Source organism: Varroa jacobsoni, unplaced genomic scaffold, assembly GCF_002532875.2.
Source record: "Varroa jacobsoni isolate VJ856 unplaced genomic scaffold, vjacob_1.0 scaffold_569, whole genome shotgun sequence".
Taxonomy (NCBI): Eukaryota; Metazoa; Arthropoda; class Arachnida; order Mesostigmata; family Varroidae; genus Varroa; species Varroa jacobsoni.
In genome coordinates this window covers 75,669-94,076 of record NW_019213471.1, presented here as the reverse complement: position 1 = coordinate 94,076, position 18,408 = coordinate 75,669, and the positions used below count along the sequence as shown (strand labels likewise).

Sequence of the window (18,408 nt, the reverse complement as noted above, 5' to 3'; positions counted from 1 at the left end):
ACTTGAAATGGTGGAATGAAATTTAGATTTCGACTATACATTCGATCGCTTTGTTCGAAGCACTGCCGTTCCCAACAAACATATGGAACCTACCGGATTTTGGCGTAATTCCAATACAGGTCCATACATGCTTACTCCTCGTAATAAAATTGTAAGTTGCTTACTTTTAACGCTTCGAAAAAAAGCACAGAAGTAGATCAAATAATTTGCATAAAACATAGATAAGTCAAAATGCCTTTTCGTAACAAGTGGCAGAATGATACAATGTATATGGAGGAATTACAAAATATACGAGTGTATTTGTGAATATCTAAGGAAGGTATTTGGCAAAGAATATATACAACTTGTGTGTCATGTGATACAAGGAATAAGGCAGGTTCATGCTTGATATTGACTGAAGGGCCATATACCATGCCAGCACGAAACTATATAATGTCACGAAATAAGATTAAATAGAAATTGTCAGTTGATCCTCAGATTTACACAAACGTGGTTTTCCCTTCTTGTCGTAAATCATTTTATTATTGTTATTTACTTGTCATCCAATAGTAGATGATTTCGGTGTCTAGTGAATGGCACCCGAACCGCACGTTCTTCTAGTTTGTATATCTTGATTTACCTAGTTCGCTTATGTCCAAAAGATGGCATTGACGTAAGGTGAGACACTGTCAGTTAGGTGAGTTGACACATCTGTGACTAGGCGTTTGGAACAAGCGTTCAAGACGACTTCGTGCTTTTATGCGTCGGAATAACTACTACACTGACACTATAGTTTTTGCGGTATCGTCATGTAATTCCTTATGCTAGTCCACATAATAGAGAGATCGCACACTGGAAAATACGATACGTGGCTATCCTGACCTCATAAGGCAGACTTAACCCAGTATTTACGGCGTGCTGGTTTATAATACGCATGTAATTAATCAATAAAAACTAGAGAAAAGTGTAACGGTAAATTGGTCTCTTGGTTGAACTTGTAGTCGGAATATATATATTAGATGGCAATTCTTCCGAACATCGGGTTGATCTGAAATGCGTCTTCATTTTTGCGAAATTTAATATAGAAATTACTTAGGTGTATGTATTCTAACCAGATGATAGTCACACTATAGCCAAATGACAGGGCTAAAAAATTATATTAAATGTAAGTTGATATATTTCGTAAGCTAGATTTTACGGACCTTCATATGAAAGGTGTCTTATCTCAGCCCATTTTGCCCTATAAAATTTTATAAAAACGCTGGTTGTACGCCAGTGCTTGCCCCAATATTTGCAAGTACAGAAATCGGACTCTTAAATATACAGTTAAACCTGATTCAAGAACTATTGGACAAGTTGAGTACGATATTAAAAACTAACATAAAAATGAGGCACTACAGAAGAAGGATTGTATTTGATTTTTGCAAATGAATAGGAAACAATACATGTAAAGTAAGCTTCTTTACCTAAAGTTTCACCAAGGGCGCGAGATACCTTGTACAGAACCGTGGCTTAAAATGTAAGAATGGGCTTCATAACTGTTTGGTTGATGCCATCAGTGAGTGAAAAAGTAAATGATATATCGTCAACTCGACTACGTTTCAATTCGAAATATAGATTATTATAGTCTGACATTGAGGGCATTCACGAACTTAGATAATATATGCGTTTTATGACTCTTATTATAATACAGTATAAATATTTTAATTCTCATTATTACATAGTTAAACATACAAAATTTAATTTACTTTCATTTATAGACGGAGTAACGCCAAACGCCAGAATGTCGGTTCAGGGTGACTATTCACAAAGGACATTTCATCGAGTGTCATGTAACTTCCGGGACATGTCCGAAAAGTATCGAATGGTTGTCAGAAACTTTAAATCACAGTATGCGTCATTGTACCGCGTTCGGTACGAGAGATGTCTGCCGATGCTACGCGCCAGTGTTGAAAAAAAATGGGGTATGAGTCAGTTTTCATGAGACAGTTAATCGCAAGTGTTACATCACCTTTATCCTTCAAGAAAAGCAATATTAAATTACTTCTTTAGAACCCACATTAACATATTAATTATGTATGTCACGTACCTAAACACCTACCTAAATAAATAATGAGATAGAGAAACCGGAATACTTAGGTCAAATATAAATATCAACATAATGTATTTACTGAACGCATCGATTCAAATCCCTATAAAAGCGCAACACCTATCTAGCCTATGAAGTTAAATTTCTTATCGGTATTAACCCATTCCTTACAATTACCATTTGTTCCGGTTATGTAGGTGAATCAAAGGTACCTATTGTAGATGTATGCAACCTGGAATGTGGTGCTCGTACGATCGTAGTGGGGACCCTATTCAAGGTTATGCCCAAACAGCCTTCAATTCTAAGGGAGATCTCTGAAGACGTAAGTGTATTTTAATTCAATGCGATAGCAATGCTTTGAACCGACTTTTACTATCTGTGCGTGTTCCTCGCGTAGTACAAGCATGAACCACAATGCTATATTGTACCGAGTGTAACGTAGCGCAGTTATAGAAATCTATAACCCTGCCTCTAAATCTCCAATGAGTAGGCAGGTAGGTAAGTAGTAGTACCATCATACAGATTTTTCGTTACTTAATTATCGTTATCGCTACAAGTTTATATATACATAACATTTTTTACATACATATCTTAGGTTCCTGAAGATCATCCGCTTGGGATCTTAGAGAGCGACGATAATTTTACTTCGGATGAAGACTCACTCGTTCTTGAAGACATGAGACAGCGGGTTGCTATCAAACACTCAAATCTTCTTAATGTGCACCATCTGGTTACCGGCGTACCCATAGCACTGCTGGGTACAGTTAATGAAGAAGATGCACAATTTATCGTCGAGGACTACTGTTTCATAGGTATTTAGTGAATCACAAAAGTATAGAATAATATGATCTCGACAGATGATTTGTTTACAGACTGACCTAGATATGAGACGAACCTTATCGTGCTCAGTCTTTTTGGAACGATGAGACTCGACTGATAATGCATTCTCAGCAGTTTAACAGGATCACTTGTCTAACTAACTTGTCAGAAGTTAACGATTTTTTATTTTAACTCTTCACCAGGAAATGCGTGTCGAGTGTACGCACGTAACTAACATATTTGCGTATTCTATTCTAGGCATCCAAAAACAGTTATCCATCCCAAAGATAACCGAGGATAAGTTTGTAGTGTTGTTGAGTGGCCTTGAACTTTCAAAATCCAACGACTTGACGACCCTACAGCTCTTTGTGGATTACCTAGGCGGATTTATTGGTGGAAACAAAGAAATTGAAAAAGTCAGTATAAAAATGCCTTAAGCAATTATTGTTTGAGCTAAGAGAATAATAGGTCTGCTACATCATACCTCACATGTGTGTGTGAAAATTATAAATACAACACTTATTGAACTTATGATGTTTTCAGACGGCGAAGGTTTGCCGCGTCGTTCTTTGTGGCAACTCGGTGATGGGTCGGTCGAATTCTTCAAAGTCCAACACACCTAAGTTTTCATTGCGAAAGGAAGTACCTGATAATGCCCCTTGGATGAACATGTTAGATGCGTACCTTGCAGAATTGGCTAAAACTGTCCCTGTAGATATTATGCCTGGTTAGAAGACAGCCGTACTATTTTTTCTCTTTTTGAGCTGATTGCCGTCATTTGCCGTAAAATAATCACAAACCATACACAAACGTTAATAATTCACTCTTGCGATTTTCTAGAAAAGATACCTAACTATTTTTATTCCAAGTGAATGCCTGGACTAATGAGTTAACCCGAACACTAAGATTTCAATTTCTCGTGATGATTAAAAGCTGTTCAATTTGTCCTGGTCGGATTGCATTTGCTTTGCTACTAGAGCTTATTTTGTTCATAAAAGGACTCATGCCATGGTGGAAGGCACTACAGTCTGCGTGTGTGTATTTCAATATTAGCTTGATGCGGGTATGTGTGGAAGCTAAAGGCTCAACAGCTAGCTTAATTTGAATGACACATATTTTTGCTAGGCCCATATGATCCCGCAAACATGCTGCTTCCCCAGCAGCCTCTCCACCACTGCCTATTCCCACGAGCTGCCGTCCACGCGAACTTCATAGCTGTCACAAATCCGTATGCCTTTGAGGTGGGTTATCATCGATTTATTTGCTTAGCAACATATTTGCGCGCACACATATATACCTTCTTAAATACAAGTGCGTATATCCTCACTGCTTTAATGGTCATTGCTTATAGTTAACACTTCTATTAATTCCTATTTATAAAGTATTCATTTTTTGTATGAACCGTTGAGATGCAATGTTTCGATTATAAGAATAGCGACATCTTTCTAGTGCTATTTGATTATCTACTTATTCGCCTTCCTTTTGATCGTGACATAGGTGGATGGTGTACGGTTTTTAGGATCGTCCGGACAAAACGTATCGGATATTCTTCGATATTCACGCTTGAAAGGACCAATCGACGTTCTCAAGGCAATTCTCGATTGGTGTGTAGGATTTCTGGATAAATGTGTTTACTAGATACTATTGATTAGAGATTATTATTATTACTTATAAAATCGGGGTCTATATTTCGGCTAGTCTAAAATCTAGATGCGATACCTTTTCCTTATCAAAAAAATTTTCGCATATGTTTGATTAAACTAGCATAACAATTTGAGTAAATTGTTCACAACATAAATTTAGTAGAGTAGATTATACCCTAAATTGCTATTTAGCTAATGTAAACGCTTTGATGCAGAGAAAGAGCCTTTTGTTTAGCGATGATATAAACAGTTACATACCAGTTCTGTAGTGTTAACCGAATGTGTATCGTGATCACTATAGGGATGTATTGTCATAATACAGACGATATCATCATTCTCAGAACGTGTTTTTTTGGCGAATGTTGTGTTCGTGTTTGCTGACGAAAATGATAAACTATTATCGGTAATAGCGGATTTCGTTTTGTATTCATTTCGATGAAAATTCCACTACAGGTCTCACATGGCGCCAACAGCTCCAGATACTTTGGGAGCGTACCCTCAACAGGAACAAGATCCATTTGTTATTGAAGAGGCTCCGCATGTTTTTTTTGCTGGCAATCAAGATAAATTTGCTGTGGAGAAGCTCACTGGTATGCTAGTAGCTGAAAACACGTTCCTCTTTGACTTAAAACATAGCACTAAACTTCTTGGTTACTTATAAACCTCTCATAACATTGTTTCCGGGTTACCCATGCCGGCGCTCAAGTTGATAATTCTAGTCTGAAGCCACAAGCGCTACTAATTTTAGTAAAGTTCTGTCAGACGCATTCTTTGAAACCACCGCTTTTCGGTATCCATCGTATTTATCAAAGCCATGATACTACCTGACATACTACGCTGTACGTATTAGCTGAGTTGTACATAATATATGGATGGCGTATATTATGGCTTATCGGAAGCATTATATGTAGGTTACAGTTAAAATAATACCTTAAAAACAGTGGAAATTTTCACTGAAGCATAATCAGCAAATTTCATTCATGCTTGTTGTCATTTTTTATTGGCCACTATATTATTCATTCAAGATTGTTTTTATTTAACCTAACTGCCGTGCATTACTTATTTGTGACTACCTGTAGATGACGAATCGGACGTACGCTTGACACTCATAAGCATACCAATATTCTCATCGAAACCTACCGCTATTTGGGTAAACCTCCGAACTTTGGACGCGTCACCACTTGATTTCGTTGTCGATACTGGGATAGAGTCTTTGTCAGATTAAACGAGAAACCAGCACATTAAGTGGTACTTGAATGATTCTACAAACGTTCTTTTGTAAATACTAGAAAATTTCTGACTAAACTTCAGTCTCTAGAAAGCTATTAAGTAGGATTTAATTAAGCTGCGTACTAACTATATTGTGATAGGTCGGTTAACTTTTCTTTTTAACTGATTGCAATTTGCCAGGCCACTTCACGGTTTGTTTATCAATAGGATTTCGCAAGTATAAATTATGTTGGCATCAAAGCAGAATATGATTGTCTAGCGGCATTTTAATATCGTAAATTATGAACCTGTCTATTGAACCTGTTGAAATTTATGACGCATGGACGAAAAATACATGCCTGACGGGTCAAGGACTATTTTGTTTTTCAGTTAATTTTCGGACGTAATTTATGTTCTTAAATCTTGTTCGTCTGCTCAATGTCATAGTGAACTTACCGGGAAGATTCAAAGCGTTAAATATACACGCTCATATAATGATGCAAATAAAGCGGTTTGTACTGATCTAAATGATTGACCTTAGTAGAAAGCATAGACGCATAAGTTGTTATCTGAATTTATTGATTAATCGGGTATTTGATTTGTATATTTACGCATATGCGTTGTGCGTAAACTACTATGTAGCCTATATTTTTTGTGGTAGACGTAATTGTTACGAACTTTTTTTGTTGAACTGGCAAAATGATTGGTTGGATGGGGGTTTCATAATATCTCGAATTCAACCATCATCTGAAGCTTAAAAAGGAGAAGCTTTCCACGTAATTACGTACAATGACCGCGAATGTTATGACTTTTTATTTGCAATATATTTAAAATTGGTCGTTGCCCTCGACTCTAAAAAGTTTCAATTTGATAAAAAAAAAATTACATTCACGTTGAATCAAACCACAAGGCGTGGTTAGTGATTTAGTTACCAAAACTAGTAAGTATATGGTTCTTCGATAGCATAATTCTAGAACATGACATTTCTCTGCTCGTTTTCAGATTTTCTTATTTCCACTCGTGTTTATTCTTACGGCACTTGTAGTATAATTCATATTTACGAGTGAATTCAATAGAAATCAGGGAACAAAATTTTTAATTATAATTAGCGAACTTTAAGTACGGCACAATTCTAGCGGGATATAGTTAAGCGTGTAGGGTATACACGGACACACGTGGTAAGCACTCGATGTAGTACGGCCGTTTTTCAAAAATCTCGTCTGTGAAAGTGAAGATCACATTATTTGATTTGTATCTGAAGTTTAAATCATAGGTTATGTGAGGCTAACGATTCACGTATGATTGTTGATCTGATCACAAACGGATATTTGTACTTAATATTCACGCTGGCTTACCTAAAAAAATCCGACTATTTGTATATCCATGTTATAATATACGTTTACACATGCTTTTTTGTTGCGTTCACGATAAACCTAAATGACATTTAACCAAAAATGTACAACAATTAACTTTATTTTGGAATTTCGTAGTTGAACTAATTGAGAGCATGGTCGTTTGAGGTCTACATTTTCTTGAAGGTTGCTTATACGAACGCGCGCCTACCTGGTGATAAAATGACGTATAGAACTCGACTATTCACTTGCTCATCTTTCACACGACATATATATTCACAATCGTACTTAGTTCACAGCACATACAGGGATGTCGCGTTATCGCGCGTACCATCGTACAAATTGTTCAACTGAGATATACGAGCTGCTACTTCGACAGTGTACATTACTTATTGTACTATAACAGTTTGGGTTGCCGTTTAAGCGCATCGATATCAAGAAATCTTTCTGAGTTTCTTTCGTCGAAATTTCGCACGTACCGTTCATCCGAGGAACCGTCACTAATGGGTTTAGCTTTAACTCGTTGTATGTCCTCCATTTTCATGTATTTTCGGGTGATCACTGATACTTCCCCGTTCTGTCCTACTACTTGCTTTGTAGCTTCGGCCGTCAGCACTCTGCAGATGGAGAGAGTTCAAAAAAAGTACGCTTTTCACATGCAACTAAACATGATCTGTCCTTGTGATAGCGCAGTGGGAGCGTGTTTGCTCGTTAAACTTAAAGGCACGTGTGGCCTGGGTTCGAATTTGGGTGCAGACACACTTCGTTTCATGCTAGGAGCTAGGCGCCTAAGTAATGCCTGATGGCTTAAGTAGCAGACGTGAATTACAAAGAAGACATTAATTAAAAACGATCTCGGCCTTTAGCAATGCCTTGGCAAGACTATGATAATTATTCGGTGTTTTTAACAGCAAATTTGGGTAAAGCTTAAATAAATATTTCATGCTTTAAATCACCTATACTTTTTTTTATTTATATAACCACTTTATTACCTTATTAATTAACAACCCGACCAATGCTTCTTACCTTCGTAACATACCGATCGGCGGAGACGTTTTTCCAATTCCCAGAATATGAGGTTTGTTGAAAACTGTGTTACTATTCATAGTCGTTGTAGGGATCTGTGGACTTCTTCCAAAGTACTTTCTTGTCACCTGATCAACCAGTATGGAAGGCTGGGTTCCACTCAGTGCGAGAGATTCGTATTGCAGCCGTGGAGGAACAACAAGGCTACAAACATTATCGCCATTTAAGGCAAGATCCGAAGCCGGTTTATCCTGCAGAACGTCTTGATGCCGTAATTGTTTAGTTGACATCAGCTGAAAATAGTATACAAGAAAGATTAGCCTTTTACATAAATTTAAATAAAATTATAAAAAAAGCTTCAATAATAATAATAATAATACTCCTTTGTGTTCATTTCAAGTAGAATAAACACTTACTAATATTATCACTATGATTATTAGATGATGGGTTTTTGATAACTCATGTCCAATATCAAGTTGCTAACTCGTCTATAAGCACATTACCTTGAATTGCTCCCCGAGACGAAACATTACAAAGCTACCAGTCGACTGAACCGCAGCCGATAACTGCTTTCCGTCGTTCTGGTAATCCTCTTGAAGGACATTGCCTATATTTTCGTAAACATTTTCCTCGGGATCTGCATTGTTTTTTTCCTGATTATCTAACTGTTCATTGAGTAACTTCAATTGTTGATTATACGGTTTTGAAAGCAGGTTGTTAATTTCATTCGTCTTATCTTCACTCTTACTTTCGTGAAACTGAGCGGAGTTCATAAGGTTGTCAGTATCGTGTTTTAAAGGATAACAAGCTTTGTCAAATGTCTTCGGTGTATCTAACTCATAAGAGCACATGGGTACAAAGCGATGAGGTGGAGTTTCTGGGGGTGAAATGGGTCGGCAATAACCATCAGATGTAACCGGTTTTGTCTGAAATATTACAGTTTATATTTATAAACCATGGTGCAAATACCGCTCTGTTTTTAGTCTAATAGTAATAAACAAAGAATACTTGTGTAAACGTAAATTAATGAGCGTTAGCATCAAATCGATAGAAGTGAAGAACGTCGTACAAGAAACAATTGGTCACCCTTGCTTTTCACTTTCGAATAACAAGCCCTCTATAGCTAATGTTGCAATGCTAGAAATTCAATCAATGCAGATTGTAGGAATATATCACAGCCAGAACCGCCACTCGGTCCCAATACATCATTATTATTACTGAAAACCGTTACCAGCGTACTTACTGGCTCGATGATATCGTCGACTGCTACAGTGGGATGTTGTCGCGGTTCTTTTGGCGAATTTCCTCCATGGATAAGTTTCTGAGAATTCGTATTGCTGTCATTATCGCGATCTCCGCTACTTTTTCTAGTACGCGAACCCTCATCACTGCTACTAGCGACGTTATTACTGTTGCTATTGACAATAAGCATCTGTAGTTGCTCCTTGAGAAGAGATATTTCCAACTCCTGCTTTCTAATGATTTCAAGTAATTCAGGCGAGACGTTTCTGGGACTGTTACTTTCGACGTTCTCAAAACTATATCTCGAATCTGGAGCCAAACTGCGCTCTGAAGATCGTCGCTCACATACGAGCCTTGAATAAACCCGAAAGTATCAAGTCAAAAATGATTGACTTCAACAAGAAATGACTCATGTAGTTAATACTAGAGCAATTGCAAAAGTAGAATTTTAAATACAGTTCTTCGGTACAAAAATCTCACATGCAGCTTTTCTATTATACCTGCTGTTTTTCTGAGAGGGTATTACTCGGTCCAGAGGCGTCGAACTGGCTGATGGCATCGGTCCAAGGGGTTCTAATGAATCCAAGGTCTGATTTCGTTCAGGTAAAATGCTAGTCAGGTGAACGCGCTTCGGCTGCATTTGTTTCTGTAAACCTATTGTAGCGGGTGTATATTGTTGACCCACACTGGGCGACAACTGTGGAAGGGGGAAGAATGTATAAAAATGCCTATAAACTTCATATAATTCCCATAAAGCTTTCAATTAATTAAGACCCAAAATCAAAGTTAGTCTCATCAAAATTATTTAGTAAAGTGAAAATAGGGAGCAATTAAAAAAAATAAACAGCTTTGTAAAGCAAAGAAGCTTAATTAATAAACTAGTAGAACATTTGTGAACCAGTTGGGTTAGTTGAAATTGAAAAATAGTTTGGCGAATCCCCCTCAACGATCGGTTTTTTTTTAAAAAGAAAGAATTGAACTATACAGCCGTGCATTACTGGGTTAACGGTTCGTCGAACTCCGCGTGATAAATCGAATTTACTCCATTTGCCCCTTGGTAATCCTATGTCACTCACCCATATAGGAGCATCGCGGCGAGTTGCAATACGGTAGCTTTCAGTATTTACGTCTTCTTCCGTTGACTGTATGGCCGACATCTGCCCGCCTTCTGACAGATTGCGCTCGGCCGTCAGCTCCGTTCGAATTTGTTTATAGCGAGTAGAATTGCTATTTTCAGACTGATTCATCATCGTAGCATCAAACGTAAAATCTCCATCGTCGATGAAGCACAAATCAAGAGTAATGTCAACTAATCGGTCTCGCGCACTAAACACCCTGGTCACAGTTGTTTTTTCTACGCCACTTAACACCTTCGGAACAGCGGCGACGGTGGTCGAATGGGTGGTGGACAAAGAGCAGCAACGTTATTAATACGTATGATTTACCTAATAGGTGTTCCATAATAATTAGGTGTTCCACAGGATAGGTACTTAAAATACTTTTTGACTTTTTTTCACTGTCTCTGAAATAAAACGTAGTTTACGGAAATGACTTCAATAGCGACAAAAAAAAAATTGCTTATCCTTTATAATAAAGATCTTATTTGATAGGAATGGCAAACTTCTACTTACCTACTAGAAACACTTGTGCATTACTAGGTAAAGAAATATTTGCTAATAATAATAATAATAATAATAATATATTGTAGTAAGTTTCTTGTCTGAGATTTTGCAGAAGTTACAGATTTTGCAAAAACTACAGACTGCGAGTGCTGGCAACAGTGGAGTGCTTTATACTTACCACTGTTCTCATGACATCATCAATAGGAATCACAGTGTAAAACGTTAAATCTCCCTCATGATCGAAAACAATTAGAACGAAGATATCTTTGTCTTTGGCTTGTATCTGCTGAAATCTTGATTTCCCACCGCACGTAGCGGCATATAATCTTGCATGAGGTGACGGCGGCTGGACCGAACTAAGAAAGTGTTGACACACCAGCCAAACTAACGGATGATGCGGTGTTTTTACGCCTGATATCCAGCTAAAAGAGAAATTGCACAACGACTGGAGCTTTATTTTATTGAAGTTGTGGCGTATCCCAGGCTTGATGATACATAGCTTTTCTAAGTAAACCTGTTTCACATGCGGGTGTACGTAGCCGCAAGAGATACGCAAACTATTACAATAAAAACGACATTTAAGTGCGCAACACATATGTAACAATGGCCCTTTAACAGCGTCTCCATATTCTTATAACATTATGGTATAGACATATTACAGGGTATAATATTACTTGGCCGTGCTGAAAGTGTACCTCATCACCTGCTCTATTTAATGTTAATAGGTCTGCGGAGCAAGCGTAGTCGCAAATATTTCATCCGTCGTCAAATTTCTGATACATCTTATGATAGAACATGTTATATGTAATGTACTAAACTGCATGGTCCCGTATTCCAATGGAGTTTGAAAGAAAGTGTTATTAGCTATCTGAAACGAAAAATGTGCACACATAGGTAATATTTACAAGCTATTGTATCTACGATTTTTGAACTCAGCAGTATCTCACACGACAAGCGTCAGATCTTATTCTACAGCGTCATTTGCATCTATGTCTATTGACTTTCTTTTATGTCCGACAGGCTATAAAAATAAAATAAAGCCAGTTTTCTTATGCTCAAAGAAAAATGACATAAGTGAAACATGTACTCCATTTTCTACTTCTGCACTTGAAACTGAAATTTGCCTTCGTCCTCTTAAATAGTGGCGTACAGAAAGTGCTACAAACCAGGCGAATCACGAACCGTGTAACTATTCAAAGTTATTGTGAGTTTTCTACACCAAATATTTTAACATAGTTATAACCAACGATGAACGGAAACGACTCATGAAGTAACACTGAAAAACAAAAAAAATGCTAAGTAGCTTTAATAAAAAAAACATAGGGTTTCAGTCGATACCTACCTGATTCCTTCATACTATTGGAATAACTTCAAGGTCGGTACATAAGTAATAGGGTTTGTTCTAGTTAACAAAAGGCGCGACATTCGGCTTGAGTCCTGGCAGGAAACGATTTATTATGTATTTGTCGCCACTCTTCATTTATTTTAGCAGAACTTATTTATTACGGCGAACACTTTTATGTCAGGTGCTCTGGAAAAACTCGTCCAATGTTGGTACTCTTTTCACTGATAATCCTACTGTTAGAAGTGTCAATGATCCGAGAGGTAGTAATCTGTTGGCGCAAGGTATTGGAAAATATGGCGAACAAAAAAGCTGCTCACTTAGGTTCTTGCAGGACAACGTTACCTATTCTTGCCATGCGTAGCCTGGCATTATCATAGAGAAGGATGATTTCACCTCATTTATCGGGTCTCTTAAATCGGATAGCGTCCCTATAATTAGGCCCTTTTTGTCGATCCTTACTGGCTCTCTTTTTCTTTTCCAGCACTCCCTAGTGTATAAAATCTCTACAGTTCCAATAGATGCAATTTATTATATTTTAGAAAAAGAATTTGACTTAATTCGGATGTTAGATGTACCTCGCGTGGCTTTTTCAAGTTAAGAAATGCTCAAACATTTAAAAACAGCCGTTATTTATGTTGCAAATATGAATGTGTGTTGTAGGATCGCCGGCCTTTCGTTCACAAGTGTCTTTCTGTTTGAAACATTATTAAGAAATATATAGCAAACTTACACCCCTGTGACGTCCTGTCTTGCATCATCCTTCTGCAAAAGGTGGCAGCTACCTTTCGACGTACGCACCCAACCCCATAGCAGTTCCTTTCGGAGTTGACTTAGCATCCTGTTTTATTCAGGTAAAAAAAAAAGTATAAAGTTCGTAATACGAATTTGAGTTAACATCAGAGTTTACCCACAAGTTTCTAATACAATCTTACCGCCAGCCTATTTCTGGCAGTTGCAAGGAAGATGTATTTAGTTGTATTACATGTAGGTTTCAGTCTCCAAAGCGCCACTAATTTTTAAATGTCGAGAAAGGTGGTTCCTGGACGTATTTAGAGCATTGATGCGCACCCTTAAAGAATACCTGCGCGATTAATTAATTAATAGTGATTCTCACCTGAAGATCGTGTTTTCAGCTAGCGGGAGTTTACTGATTTTGTATGCGTTCAGTCGTCGTTCAAAGCACACAAAGCTAACATCCACGGAGCAGTTAGGACCCTCGAGTTTGCCATGAATGTCAAGGGAAAAAAAATTTGTCAACTGACGGAGAGTATTTGTTTGAGCTGAGTTGAGGACGGCGGTTCCTGTGCCGAGAGAGTACTGCTTTGTTTTTACGTCCTCGACGAGGTCCAATACAGTGTTATTCGGATCACGCGCTTCTGCAAGACGACAAAACTGAAATCAAGCAGTTTGAAAAGTGTACGCTCCAATAGTTTGTCTTTTGTGCCAATTAGCTCGGTACAAAAAGTAACTGCATAAGCGTTTACTTGTTGATTCTCACAACATAGGGCCGTTTTGACGAAGCGTTTATCGCAGCTGCATGATAAAACCCAATTCAACGGCCATCATAAAAACATCTCTCTAATATTTAAGACGTGTCTTCTGGATTTAGAAGGCTTTTGTATCGCCTATTTCACTGCTCGTAAACTGTAAAAATGTTTCGCAAATTCGATAGATTTACTTGCTATAATAATTTTAAAGATTTTTTGTAATGAAAACTTGCACGGGCTGAAAGTGGTGTAAAAATGCTGGGTATTAAACGGTCACCACTTACGCGACAGCTAGCGAGGAAATCCGCGGACCTTAGGGGACCTGGCTGGGGTTTTCCTCGCACGGCATTTACCTCGACCTCTAGACCCTCGGCCTCCGGCGAGCCGCATAGGAGCTCCCCCACTACGAAGAGGGCTTTCTTGTTATCCACGTACGTCTGGTAAGCAGCATTTAGGACACGCTCACGAATTCTCATCAATGGCTTTCTGAAACCAAACAAAAGGTATGCTATTTATAGAATTTTGATGGAAGCACCTTTGGAACTGAGACTGTGGAAGTGTGTAAATGGAGCACAGCCAAAATCGTTGGTGAATTATACGTAATATGTGCACAACTTATTTTGAACAAGACGAATATTCATTAGAAAAACAACAAAACTATAGTCTTTATTAGTAAAATCTTCAGCTACCAAAAATCAAATACTTTTTGGAGAGGATTCCCAACACAACTGGCGGCCTGTCGGAGGTAGCCTGGTGCTTCCAAAGAAAATGTCGCTGCATGTTTCCACAGCTGAAAACAAAGACAAACAAACGCAGCAACCATAAATATGAAGATCTCTGAGATTGTTGAAGTCTTTAAATAGGTGTCAAAACTCCCTAAACCTTTGTAGCCCTTTTCACATAGCTCCAATAAATTCAATCTAATAAATTTACACTTCAATCAATGCCTGTTTTCGTCTCGTCTAATATTGATGGAGCAACTCCTCGAAAACTCATCTGTTGCTTCAAGCAAATCCGTCACTAGTTAGCTATCAACCTGTCCTTTTGTTCGGCGTTCACATTGGTACCATTTAAAAACTCCTCTAAGTTAGCCAACTAATTCGAAGATTCTTTTCTCTATAGGAACAGACACTATCTTCTTATGCTCGTATAATCATCATTTAGGAGTGAAGAGTTACCCGCTGTTCGAAAATTTTAAATATTAGTCAAAACAAACTTCCTCTCCCATAGCTCGCGCGGTCAACTAGATCTGGCAGCGCTACTCTGTAATCTAATGGGTGAAAAAAATTTGATCCTTTCGTCGCGCTACTTGAACGGCTTTATTTAATGAAGCAAAAAATGTAGCTATCATATGAAAATAGAGAAACGAGATCAGTAGGGAATCATAAAGAATGGTTGAAAAAAAAAAGAACCTATCTGAATTTTTTAGTCTCATCCTCCTCACTTATTGAATCCTCAAAGAATAAGTAAAACTGAAAGTGAAGCTGTATATCCTGATATGTAATATGGTAAAACATAATAAGGAAATAAGCCTCTGATAGTTTTTGAGCTACGTGAAATCAGTGTTACTAGTACTTTTCGGCTATCATTAACTGTATTATTCCGCGTGTTGACGTTCTAAAGTGAGACGTTACAGGAAGAGGCACAGGTCTGCGGTACCATCGCTGCTTCGTAACGATACTAAGCACAGAAGAAACTTCAGCCATAGGAGTACGGATAAAGGCAACATCAATTTGTGTATCATAAGTTTCGATCGCAGAGTGTATTATTTGGTAACTGTCTATATAGCAAGTGCCAGCGGTACAAACTTAGTTTGCTTAAAATTATTGTCTCCTACACATAGGCTTACACATCGCGTGTGGTTAGTCACTCATAAATCCGCTTACATTGAATTTTATGTGTCAGTTGTTTCAAAAATGTGTAATGAGTGAATACAGCTACGAAGATAAGGCAGCGGGTTAAATCACAACCCAGCCCAGCTTTCCTCAAACTAATCTGTATGCGGTGACGACAGTATTGCCACCCGCTGAAGTATTTTCAAATAAACAGTTGCAAATTTTTTAAGAACAACGGTCTAAGTTCCTGCTGTTACGTAAAAGTTCCACAGTCAGTGGTGAAACGGATACTGAATATAACCGGAGGCGCTCAACCCGCGGTTGTCTCATATCGTCGAGGTGGGTTTATTGGTATTACGTTTCATGCCAGTATGTCGGTGACGGATTTGGGAAGTGTAGTTGAGTTGATTAAGTGACAAGTAACAGAGACAGACCTATCGCGCTTCAAAAAGTTGTGAGGAACTTCCAGCAATGTGCCTCTATACAGGGCTAACCATGAGATGGACTAAATGTAGGTGTTCTAGAACGAAAAAGAGCCATTGCTTGAGATAAGTCTGAGAATCGAACACACACTCCTTTCACAGTGGGTGGTGATTCGACTCGAATGTGTGTGCGTATGTGTGTTGTGTGTGTTTTTCTCGTGCGCACGTGCACAAGGCTCGCTCCGCTTTCTCTTTCCTGCAGATGCGAAACCGCACGTTAAAGGAACGACAAAGGTTTTGGCCCTGTATATGTATTTTGTTGCGCTGACAGGGGTGAAGGCTTATAGTCTCGACTTGGATGTTGTGTCTATAAATATACTTTTTCTCTGTAACATTTACTATTGCTATGTGTAAGTTAGGTATAAAATTTTTTCGTCATTACCTGCGTTTTGCTGTGTCAGTGATGTGCATTATCTATATTTTGGATTTTTTTTCACAATTTTTTTAATGAATAAAATAAAATCGACTTAGCCAGTTGATTTACATAAAATTTACTTTTAAATAAATAAATAAATAACTTTTCACTACGAAGCACACTACAGCTACAACGTACTATATGCAATTGACTCGATCGTTAAATTTGCTTAAGTTGGAAATCATATTATTGTTAAGTTGTATCTTCCAGATATTTGTTTAGGTTTGCGTAAATTCTGCATACTCAGTATGTAAGTGGTGTTCATTACAAACGTGGAAGTTAATTAATTTATTTAATATGTGTGAACCCTATGAACACACTTAAGATAGGCGAATCTTGCGAAATTAACTTCTGAACTACGCGTCATTGATAAACGATTTAGCTGAATAATACTTTAGCCTTCTAGAAACTCATGAGTGGAAAGCAATTATATTTGGTGGAACCTTATCTGAGAAAATAAGTTTAGAAGAAAGAACATCTTTTAGTCTCAAAAATAAACTATTAGCATTCATGTTTTTCTCCGAAAGCCACAATGCTGCGGAATTTCATCGAAGATTGATGGAGGGATCACGCAAAGGAGCCTCAAGCGATAGCATAGTACGTGAACAATGCAATTGTTTCAAGAACAGAGATTGGAGTTGTAAGGACCTACGAGAAGGTGACCAGATGTCGGAACCCGAAAAGCAAAAATGCATTCGTGCAATGGAGGAGACTCTTCACAAGAGCGGAGCTTAAGGTCTAAGGGCTCTGTCGGCTAAAACTTGCATTTCACGTGTAACGTATTACAGAATTATAGCCGAAGATACTGAAAAAAACTGCGGAAACTGCATAAAGAATGGTCCCCTGTGAATTGACTCGAGGCCAGTTAGAAATCCATAAGGCGTATTCCACGTATAATTTACAAAATCTTAACGAAAAAAAATCCTGCCTGGAATTTACGGTCGTCGGAGACGAGGCATGATGCAAGCTCTACCGTAAGCCGGAAATAGTCTGTGTAAAACAATGACGCCGCCTTAGAGGAAAATTGAGTTCGGTGGCAGTGTCGTATAGGTTTGTACGTAATGTTGTGGACGTTAGGAATATCTATCATTATGAGATTCTTGCCAAAAGTGAAACAATCAGGTATCTCGAATTCTTTAGGCTACTTATGAATCGTTGGCACGACAATCGAGAGCACGCATTCTAGTTACTTGGTAACAATGCCAGACCTCATCGCCGTCCCCCAATTATTTTCTAGATTGAGCAAAAGAATATCCAATATTGTCTTCAATCCGCTTGTCCTTACGATCCAAATCCGTCCGATTATGGAGCCTTGCATGTCTTAAAAAGGTTAACTCGTGGGCAAGCATATCCGACTACCGACTTACTTCAAGAAGCCATAGATGAAAAAATTGCCTATAAGAACACGAAAACAGATATATGGGCATCCATAAGGTGCCACGACGCTGAGACGTGTATATAAAAAATAAAGAAGAGGCCACGATAGTGATGATAGAGCAATCTATTAATACAAATTTGAGAGCTATGCAGAGAATCTGTGGCAGAAATCGTATACACGGTACGCGAGTGAGCAAATTGTCTCGCTTGTATACATTGCCATCGCTAAAAGCGGAAAATCAGACCAGTTAGACCATTGATACGTTCGGGCAGAAAAACTGTTTTTTTCTATTTCATTTTCAATCAGGAGGGGTTATTCGAGGAGTAAAGGGAACGTTCGTTGATCCCACTTCGGCTTTTTTTTCTAAAGCTTCGGCGACAAAGCCGTTCTGACAAAGAGACTGCTATTTTATCATGCTGATGTTGCCGTTCATCGGCGCACAGTCGGCACCGTCTGATCTAAGCAGCAGCAGCAGCAGCAGCAGC

General features: G+C 38.2%; 3 protein-coding genes across 6 annotated transcripts in view; 2 read left to right on the top strand and 1 right to left on the bottom strand.

Moving 5' to 3' along the window:
- The first annotated feature begins 44 nt into the window (after positions 1–44).
- On the top strand, positions 45–6,267 carry PolD2 (DNA polymerase delta subunit 2). Its single transcript, XM_022835191.2, has 11 exons — positions 45–151; positions 1,740–1,943; positions 2,266–2,390; positions 2,664–2,880; positions 3,146–3,303; positions 3,431–3,614; positions 4,013–4,128; positions 4,385–4,491; positions 4,984–5,120; positions 5,610–5,778; positions 6,130–6,267. The coding sequence occupies exons 2-10, from the start codon at positions 1,763–1,765 to the stop codon at positions 5,753–5,755; spliced, it is 1,371 nt and encodes a 456-aa protein (XP_022690926.1). The 5' UTR covers positions 45–151; positions 1,740–1,762; the 3' UTR covers positions 5,756–5,778; positions 6,130–6,267.
- A 15-nt stretch (positions 6,268–6,282) lies between these two features.
- On the bottom strand, positions 6,283–14,972 carry LOC111261586 (uncharacterized). 3 transcript variants are annotated; one of them, XM_086968767.1, is made up of 13 exons: positions 14,850–14,939; positions 14,517–14,603; positions 14,098–14,299; positions 13,441–13,718; positions 13,057–13,164; positions 11,160–11,403; positions 10,436–10,729; positions 9,860–10,056; positions 9,361–9,712; positions 8,621–9,043; positions 8,118–8,410; positions 7,571–7,708; positions 6,283–6,959 (listed from the first exon to the last, which is right to left on the bottom strand). In XM_086968767.1, exons 2-13 carry the CDS (start codon positions 14,591–14,593, stop codon positions 6,947–6,949), a joined length of 2,619 nt encoding a protein of 872 aa, XP_086824893.1. In that variant the 5' UTR covers positions 14,594–14,603; positions 14,850–14,939; the 3' UTR covers positions 6,283–6,946. The 3 variants fall into 3 exon arrangements, with proteins under 3 accessions (XP_086824893.1, XP_022690923.1, XP_022690924.1); XM_022835188.2 differs by having other exon boundaries at positions 6,283–7,708; positions 14,881–14,972; XM_022835189.2 differs by having other exon boundaries at positions 6,283–7,708; positions 14,850–14,936.
- A 379-nt stretch (positions 14,973–15,351) lies between these two features.
- The window catches only part of LOC111261583 (tyrosine-protein phosphatase non-receptor type 21), a 10,453-nt gene continuing 7,396 nt past the window's right edge, over positions 15,352–18,408 (top strand). The window contains exon 1 of one of the 2 annotated variants that reach the window (XM_022835185.2): positions 15,352–15,987. Coding sequence is in view for 1 of the 2 variants with exons in the window: in XM_022835184.2 (XP_022690919.1) it covers positions 16,120–16,159 (40 nt within the window). In the remaining variant the exon portion in view is untranslated. Of the gene's footprint in view, positions 16,160–18,408 lie in introns of both variants that reach the window. The other variant, XM_022835184.2, reaches the window with a different exon arrangement.